General features: G+C 42.5%; 1 protein-coding gene across 1 annotated transcript in view; it reads right to left on the reverse strand.

Annotated features, from left to right (window-relative positions):
* The window catches only part of LOC112074757 (adhesion G protein-coupled receptor B1-like), a gene marked incomplete at its 3' end in the record, with an annotated part of 74,032 nt that overhangs the window by 30,560 nt on the left and 33,641 nt on the right, over nt 1-9,831 (reverse strand). Inside the window, 8 exon segments of the mRNA XM_024141866.2 lie at nt 489-632; nt 1,964-2,072; nt 2,718-2,786; nt 2,984-3,178; nt 3,557-3,663; nt 5,396-5,497; nt 9,359-9,523; nt 9,636-9,800. Of these exon segments, the coding sequence (XP_023997634.2) occupies nt 489-632; nt 1,964-2,072; nt 2,718-2,786; nt 2,984-3,178; nt 3,557-3,663; nt 5,396-5,497; nt 9,359-9,523; nt 9,636-9,800 (1,056 nt within the window).

Here is a 9,831-nt window from a genome sequence, read left to right on the forward strand (position 1 = left end):
TGTGTGTGTGTGTGTGTGTGCGTTCTGATGCATGTCCACCATCTTTACTGCTCTGATAAGTTTCAGAGAGGCGGCTGAGGAAAAACATTTCAATCAGTGCAATTGGGGAGCCATTTTGGCCCCCTGTGAGCCATGCCCAGTATAGAGCAGCAGGTGAGAGGCTTGAGTGACTGTTGATGTGCTGTTGCCGCCATGGAGACACTTCTARCAGTGGGGGAGGAGATTAGCRTTAATTGCCCCTGATTGGCTCCTGTTGACTTCTGATTAGCAAGTGACTGGTTCATTAGCATGGTAGCCGTGGTAATGATCTATGTCACAGAGAGAAAACTATCTCATTGGCTGAGACTGAGGAACCCCACGTCTCCACACAGCTGAGAGTCTGGCTCTCAAATGTCAAGTGCAATTCCATATGCAAATGTTGTATGAATGTTTTGTTTATGTGTGTGTCTGTGTGTGTGTCTGTGTGTGTTTTGTGTGTGTGCTCTCACCTGGCTTTCCTGTGGAGAGGATGTTCTTGGAGACAGTAACTCTGTCCTCAGAGCTGCGGGCCCAGTCCATCATCCCCTTCCAGCCCTTCATAGGGAAGCTGATGTCTGCATTACCCGCCACCGGACGCTTATGGATGGACAGAACTGGAGAGAGAGAGCTATATTTTATTCACTACATTAACTCATGACTCATCACTTACTTAATCAATAAGGCCCGAGGGGGTGTGGTATATGGCCAATATACTACGGCTATGGTCTGTTCTTACGTACAACGCAACGCGGGATGCTTGGATACAGCCCTTAGCTGTATACCACAAACCCCGAGGTGCCTTAATGCTATTATAAACTGGTTACCAACATAATTAGAGCAGTAAAAATAAATGTTTTGTCGTACTCGTGGTATACGGGTATGACTGCCAATTAGCATTCAGGGCTCGAACCATCATCCAATTAGCATTCAGGGCTTGAACCATCCAGTTTATAATGTGTGTTAGCCATTTGTTAGGCCAGCCTCTTCTTTCTCACTATGTACATATTTAAATTATAGCTATCTAAATACAGTAATAACTAACTTGTTTATTTTCCTTATCTTTATCCATCCATCCATCCGTCTCTCTCTCTCTCTCTTTCTCTCTCTCTCTCTCTTTCTCTCTCTCTCTGTGTTTGTGTGTATGTGTGTGTGTGCGCAAGAGCGTGTGCCTGCGCGCGTGTGTTTGTGTATGTGTAAGCAGAAGTTCACAGTCACTGGTCTGGAACTGAGCAGATTGTGAGTGTGATTTTAGGCTCTCTTGAGACACAACCCACTGGGCACAGACGTCAATTCAACATCTATTTCACATGGGTTGAAATGCCGTGGAAACAACGTTGATTCAACCAGTGTGTGCCCTGTGGGAACAGCCCAGGATGTCTGTTCTATAGCCCTGTTTGGTTTGTGGGTGGTACCCAGGGGGAATGGCAATATTTAGACCTCATTGCTCACACCCTCTGTTCTGATTCCAAAAGACATAGAGAGACTGAACTGACTGAACCAGTGAGATCCACACACACCAGACACAACGCTAACAGATGAGATCCCCTAGTGTCCTGGCTGGGTGCATWTCCAATTCAGATTATACAGCTCTGGAATATTGCCAATGTGGCTATCTCTGCTTTTCCACCATGGCCTAAAGACCTAGTATTAACTTGGAAATAACCGAATAGTTCAATAAAAAGAGTCTACATTGAACGAACAAAGGCGCAGCTGTCTGAACACATTACAAGCCATCGAATCCTTACTTTCTCCGTCCTTGTTTCTACAATTCCTGTCAAAGCGCATTGGAGGAGAGGATCCAAAGTCCCTCCCTCAGACCTCCTCCTCCAATGAGCTTTGGAGGAATTCAGGACATGCAATTTGAGAAGAATTGAGGACACAAGGACAGAGGAAGCAATATTTTCATTCACAGCCAAAGAGACTAACGTCAAAGGAAAAAGCTTACCTAAGTTATCGGTGACCTCAACCATGTCCTGGAAGTCTTTCATCCTAAGACCGTAGACGTCCACAAAGTCTTCCACCAACCGGAACAGCTCCTTGAAGCCAGCACCCAACTAAGAGAGAAGAGAAAAAAGGGGGAAGACAAAGCGAAGCAGAGAAGAGAGAAAAGGGAGACAACCGAGAGAGACGAGAGAGAGAGAGAGAAGAGGAGAGAGAGAAGAGCGAGAGGAGCAGTGAGAGAGACGAGAGAGAGAGAGAAGATGAGACGAGAGAGAGAGAGAGAGAGAGAGAGAGCAGACAGAGAGAGAGAGAGAAGAGAGAGAGAGAGAGAAGAGAGAGGAGAGATGAAGAAAGGAGATAGAGAGATAGAGAGCATAGAGACACAGAGAGAGAGAGGAGGGAGGTAGAGGAGAGAGAGAGGAAGGCGAGCAGAGAGAGAAAGAACAGAGAGAGAGAGAAAGAGAAAGGAGACAAGAGAACTGATGATTCATGGAGCGAACACCAAACAGACACCCACTGTTATAGCATCACACACCATCCATATATCTCCCGGGAGACTGGCATGATGTCACTATGATGCCAACAGCTAGACACAAAGGCACCAGAGAATAGTCATTGAAATGATCTCTGTACAACACATGGCCGACACACATCAAGAAGGAGCACAAACTTGACCATGCACCATGCATGCTAGCTCATGTGTGTGCATAAAGAAGCGCCAGTGAGTCTGTGAGAAGAAGAGAAAGAGACCAACTCACCAGTTGTGCTTCTTCCCATCTCTCTCTGTTCTCCTCCATCAGCAGGTTACTGACTGACTGGACAAAGTTCTGTAATCCAGTAGAGAAGGAAGAGAAAGGGAGCGAAGAGGCCATGAGACATTACTCTACAACATTAGCCATCAATTGACCTACTACAAACATTCACTCCAGCCATTTCTTTAACACCAGTCAATTTTAAATGTAGCCCTGACCCAAACCTAATGACCTAATGACTTCCAATTCAAACACATGCTCCCTCCTCTTACTCTCATGTCTGCATTGCTGGGGCTGTTGTAGGCCCTTCTGAAGATCTCTGTCATYTTCTTCAGTACGTCCACTATGGCCAGCAAGTCTCCACTGTAGCTGGTCCCATCGCTGGACGTCACCCTGAGCTTGGTCATCACCTCTGAAACTCCATCCCCCACAAGCCCCCGCTGGGCCTTGGACAGGTGTTCCCTAGTCTGGGGAGGAAAGGTATGAGTGAAGCACTCAGAAAACATCACCATTGCATAGAGGTGATCTTCTGATCAACTCACTTGTTAGTAAAACTAACATACATTTCCTGTCTGTCTTCTTAATTTGGTCTTGACCATTTATGGTTTGTTAGTAACATCCCACTGGTCACACACTGGTTGAATCAACATTGTTTCCACGTCATTTCAAAGAAATTACCTTGCACCAATGTGGAAAAGAAATTGAATTGACATCTGTGCCCAGTGAGATGTATTGAACTGAGCAGGCAGCATATCTCAAATGGCATCCTATGGGTACTTTGTAGCTTCTGTTTTCAGATATACAAGAGTACATTTTCAATCGTTGATCATCTCTCTGGTACTCACCAGRGTTTGGATGCTGCGGTAGTCATTGGAGATACACTTCATATAAGTGGGGTTCTCCCAGTAGGCTATTCCCTCATCATCCAGAGTGCACCGCCTCAGGATCAGCCCTGGATGGGGACACAGACTGGGGAGTTAACATCACTAGAGCCGTGGGATCCTAGAGGCATAACCCATCTTAAGCCAGGCATGTCTTATGGATATCCCTCTGGCTAGGTGTAGATAGGGAAGGTTAGTAAGGGTTTGCTCTGAGACATGGCTGTAGACTCATATGGCGTCTAACGTCTGAAGCCATTGGAGTCTACAGCTACAGTGTATCCGGAAAGTATTCAGACCCCTTCTCGTTTCCACATTTTGTTAAGTTACAGCCTTATTCGAAAATTAATTCCATATTTTTCCCCCACAATTTTCCCACAATTTCCACACAGTGCCCCACAACGACAAACAAAAACATGTTTTAGAATGTTTTACAAATGTATATAAAAAACAAACAGAAATACCTTATTTACAAACAGTAAATTCAGACCCTTTGCTATGAGACTCAAAATTGAGCTCAGATTAATTATATTTTCATTGATCATCCTTAAGATGTTTCTACAACTTGATTGGAGTCCACCTGTGGTAAATTCAATTGATTGGACATGTTTTTCAAAGGCACACACATGTCTATATAAGGTCCCACAGTTGACAGTGGATGTCAGAGCAAAAAACAACCCATGAGGTTAAAGGAATTGTCCGTGGAGCCCGGAGACAGGATTGTGTGGAGGCACAGAAATTTCTGCAGCATTGAAGGTCGASAAGACCTTCAAAAAATTGAAGAAGTTTGGAACCACCAAGACTCTTCATAGAGCTGGCCACCCAGCCAAACTGAGCAATCAGGGGAGAAAGGCCTTGGTCAGGGAGTTGACAAAGAACCCAATGGTCACTCTGACAGAGCTCCACAGTTCCTCTGTGGAGATGGGAGAACCTTCTAGAAGGACAACCTTCACTGCAGAACTCCACCAATCAGGTCTTTATGGTAGAGTGGCCAGACAGAACCAGCTCCTCAGTAAAAGGCACATGACAGCCCACTTGGAGTTTTCCAAACAGCACCTAGAAATCTTTGGCCTGAATGCCAAGCATCACGTCTGGAGGAAACCTGGCACCATCCCTACAGTGAAGAATGGTCGTGGCAGCATCATGCTGTAGGGATGTCTTTCAGCGGCAGGGACTGGGAGACTAGTCAGGATCGAGGGAAAGATGAACGAAGCAAAGTACAGAGAGCACCAAGCGCTCAGGACCTCAGATTGGGGCGAAGGTTCACCTTCCAACAGGATAAAGACCCTATGCACACAATAGAGACAACACAGGAGTGACTTCGGGACAAGTCTCTGAATGTCCTTGAGTGACCCAGCCAGAGTCTGGACTTGAACCCGATCGAACATCTCTGGAGTGACCTGAAAATAGCTTTTCCCATCCAACCTGACAGAGCTTCAGAGGATCTGTCGAGAAGAATGGGAGAAATTRMACAAATACAGGTGTGCCAAGCTTGTAGCGTCATAACTAAGAAGTCTCGAGGCTGTAGTCAATGCCATAGGTGCTTCAACAAAGTACTGAGTATTGGGTCTAAATCCTTATGTAAATGTGATATTTCAGTTGTTGTTTTTATAAATTTGCAAAAATCTATAAAAACTTGTTTTAGCTTTTAATTATGGGGTATTGTGCGTAGATTGATGAGGGAAATACATTTTTTTAATCTATTTTAGAAATATGCTGTAATGTAACAATATGTGGAAAAAGTCAAGGGGTCTGAATACTTTCTGAATGCACTGTATGTCTCAGGGTAAAAGGGAGGTAGCTCACCATTGGCATTGGGAGGGCAGCGTACGGCCGCTGTGTCCCCTGCTGGAGTCATTTTCCACACTACGTTGGAGAAGTTCTCCTCTGCACAGATCTCATGAGGTTCTGCACCAAAACCAAAAGCAAACGTCAGTATTCCACCAATCTGAGTGTCAAATGGGTCGTTCCACAGATTCAGTGCCTTTTCAGAAGTGTAACTTGGTAAAAAAAAAGAAGTTTGATTTCACAAAACGTGTACATTCTGTCATAAAGAGCACATGTTCACGGTTTCCCATCTCAAGAGGTTAAATAAAGWAAAGAATAGTAAGTGCCAAATAAAGTAACAGGGTTTCCTCTTAAATCAGCCATGAATCCCCTTGTGACAGGAGGAATGGAAGCTTGTTGTGTGCAACAGGGAGTGGCAATTAAATGCAAGCTTCACAAAAAAAGATTCTAGCCTGTCTATTGTCACGACGTGCCCCCTTGTGTGTATATCGTGGCTTCCCCCCTCTCTTACTCTCTCTCCCACTKCAGGTTTTACAACAGTCATAAATTCCTGGTAGAAACTCTCTTCACTGCCATGGAGTATTGAGGGAGAGAGCCTATGGAGAACAAAGACATTATTCTTGCCAAAACTCCTAATCCCCAAAATTGGAGAATTAAACAATATTTCTATTTTTGCGAATGTTGGAGTGGTCCGTGGACACTTAAGGGACAGTCATGTCAAGGTTTCATTTGGTGATCTCATGAAGGACAAGAAACACACATTACTGTGGCTTTGATTGTGTACACTTCTCAATTATGGGGTTTGCATCTGATGGTTGTATAAAATATATGACTGAATATGAAACTATTTGTGAGAAGATGTAATGTGATGTTGGCCTTCTAAACGAGATACTTGTTTAGATATAAAGTTTTAACTAGTCAGTGGCCACGCAACCGTGAGCCCAGACATTATGTCATGCGTCACGGAACCGCCCCATCTTCCACAGAGTACAAAACCGCTCGTGATAAAATGTACATCAGACCAGAAAACATGGAAGCTGTCGCTACATATTGAAATTCTTGGCAATTCAACCAAAAGACAAGACTAGAGAACGTGGAGATCATTCCCACATTGAAATGGCTAAGAAATCTACAAACTAAATAACAATTATTCAGGCTGCAGCTGATTAAATACTTTAGTCTGGTAAACGCATRCAATCTATGAACATTTCCGAATTGTACTCTGACGTATCCATTATAACAACTGACATCTACGACAGACTTTGATCTTTGGTGGACAAACCAGAGGCTTTCTGTTGACTGACTATCCAGCAGACGGACCAGCGATCACAGAGAGAGACAACAAAGGCATACACTCGTAAATATGTAAATTGCATATCTAAAATCCAAATGTGCGGTTGTTAGGGTGCTAAATGTCTATATTTACGATGAAGTATTCAACTGTATGTATGTAGTGAATCCACTCTGAGTATCCCGCTCTTGAACTGTCCCCACCCTTTTCCTTTGTCTACCAAGCTGTCATATCGGCTTAGCCCACTAGGGATTTTTCTATCATGTCAGTAACCAATGTATGAACAATTGTGTGTGTGTTTGTAATTCTGTAATTGATAAGATGTATTATTTAGCAAATAAATAATTAAGCCAARTTGTATATTGCTAATTCATGATTTATGCTAGGGTTCATGCAGATACCCAAGGGTTTGCACGTTCAGTAAAGAGACTGATGAGGTTATAATACATTAATAAGTGACTGTAATTGATAAGATATGAAAACATCCAAAGAGTTAATTCGGGAAATAAATACTGTTTAAATATTTTCCCGTGGTMCTCCGACTTCCTAGTTAATTAAAGTTACATGATTAGTTTAATCACGTAAGGAATAATTACACATAGAGAATTGATTTGATAATATAAGTCTTCACATTTTATGATAGTCAACGCTACGAGACTATCTATGGGTATCTGTCACGTTCGTCGTATGAATCGGACCAAGGCACAGCGTGGTATGCGTACATTCTTTATTATAATAAGAATGAACACTGAACAAACTATCCAAAATAACAAAACGACACGTGAAGCTATACAAAACGAGTGCTAACACTCAACTACACATAGACAAGTACCCACGAACACCAAAGGGAAAATGGCTACCTAAATATGATCCCCAATCAGAGACAATGATAAACAGCTGCCTCTGATTGGGAACCATATCAGGCCACCACAAAATATAAAGAAAACAGAGATATCTCAGGTCAGTGTCAGGATTTGGCCAGGATTGTTCCGGTTTTGGCCACTAGATGCCCCCATTGTGCTTTTTTGAGCCTTTTGTTTTTCCCTTGTTTCCAGTTATTATTTGCACCTGTGCCTCGTTTCCCTTGAATGTATTTAAACCCTTAGTTTTCCTCAGTTCTTTGCTCTGTGTTTGAATGTTAGCACCCAGCCCTAGCGATGCTGTGCTGTTGGACTCTCTTGTGGTACTCTGTTTTTGTTCTTGTTTATTTATTTTTGATTATTCTTTTGAGGTTTTTTCCCTGCTGTACCTACCACCTTGTGGATTTACCTTTTGTCTTGGAGGATTACCTTTTTCTCTTGGAATTACTTTTGACGTTGTGGATTTATATTTTTGCCTGAAGAACTTCCTTTTTACTTTATTAAAACACCGTCTCAAGTACTGCTGTGTCTGCCTCATCTTCTGGGTTCTGCCGACTATTAGTGGCTCAGTTTGCTAAGTGACTGTTTCTCACACCGGAGACCCGAGTTCGTAACTGGGTCCTGACAGTCAGGGCGTGACAGTATCAGGGTTGACGCGTTATCCTCGACCCACTCAGTTTTCCGCCACAAAACACCAGAAAATTGCCAAATATAGTTAAACCAGCTCACCTTCTTTTACACTATGATTTGATTATAAGATGTTCAATGTCTATATTGAAAAATTTATATTTTAAAAGAAGAGCTTCACTAAATTAAAATGAGAGTTCAGTTCATGTAACAAGGTCGACCTTAAAATGAGGGTCACTAATCACATGAAATAAATAATAATCTTCAGAAATTACTTAATCAAAGCAACAAAATAACTAGGTCTTTACAATGATGGTGAAACTTGGAGACATTCTGGGATTAAGTGGGTTAAAATCTTCCTAGAAGTGACACAGGGTTTGTATTTGTATTTTTTTATGGATTTCTATTAGCTGCTGCCAAGGCATACAATTTAACATAGGACGGAGGGTTGACGGAGGACGTGTCAAAATGCTGCATTTTTGTATTTTAGTAATTATTTTTCATATTCAAAATCAGATTTATTGAATTCTACATCTGGTCTATATTAAAGGGGACTTCATTTAAAGCTAGAATCCTTAATTGAAACAATAACAAAACTGTCACCTCTCCTGTGTTCTGGTAAAAAGTTGAGGGATGGGCCTGGAGAAATGTAACCACTCTCAAATTCAATAACAGAGTTATGATTGCAAGGACTGATCATCCATAACATCAAAATGATACTTTAAACCATGTTTTGAGGCTATACCGTGTTTACTTACATTTACATTGTTTACAAACATTATAGTAAAACCTGCTTGTATTTTGGGTTCTGATGGGGTACAGTATGACAGTTGAACTAAGCTCATGAGGCATTTATAAGCTATATTCTTCAAGAATCAATCGGTAAATACTGTATCATTAATTTATAAGTYTAAAAATGGATGTAGCAACTCAGCATTCCAGTTATAATATAACAGTTTTTTAAAGGCAATATTGGTGCACAATTTCTACTTAAATTATCAAAAGGGATGCAAAAGGCACTCACTTCGTGGAACAACCCAAAGATATGAAGCAAAAGTAAATATGAGATACAGGACATAGAGTATAATAAAAAATTACAGATTGCAGATGACATCAGCTGATGTAAAGAGGGCTTTATAAATACATTTCATTGATTGATTGATTAAMAGCACACCTTTCCATTAATGTGTCCTGACTACTCACCTGGACACCGCTTCTCATTGCAGTGTCGCACCTCCTCTCGATCTCCAGGACAATTTTCACCCCCAAAGAAGGGCCCATAGCAAATCCTCTGTCTCTGTTGGCTCCCCCCACCACATGTCTTGGTGCAGCCCACCCACGATGTCCAAGGATGCCACTTCCCCTCCACTAAGACACAGAACACAGCTCTAATGGTTAAGATCAGGATTAGCGAATAGTAAACTGATCCTAGATCTGTACCTGTGGGCAACTTCTACACAGTTTTGACAGCAGCTTTTACCTGGGCACTCCTGTAAGAAGCAGTCTCTGGTCTCTATCCACTCCCCGCGACACTCTGATCCTCCATACGAAGGTCCGTTACACTCCCTGATCCGCTGCATGGTCCCGTTGGAGCAGGACGCAGAGCATGAACCCCAATTAGCCCACTCATTCCACACCCCATCAACTGGGACAGCAGAGAAAGAGAGAGAGAGAGA

Source organism: Salvelinus sp. IW2-2015, unplaced genomic scaffold (genome assembly GCF_002910315.2).
Source record: "Salvelinus sp. IW2-2015 unplaced genomic scaffold, ASM291031v2 Un_scaffold2801, whole genome shotgun sequence".
Taxonomy (NCBI): Eukaryota; Metazoa; Chordata; class Actinopteri; order Salmoniformes; family Salmonidae; genus Salvelinus; species Salvelinus sp. IW2-2015.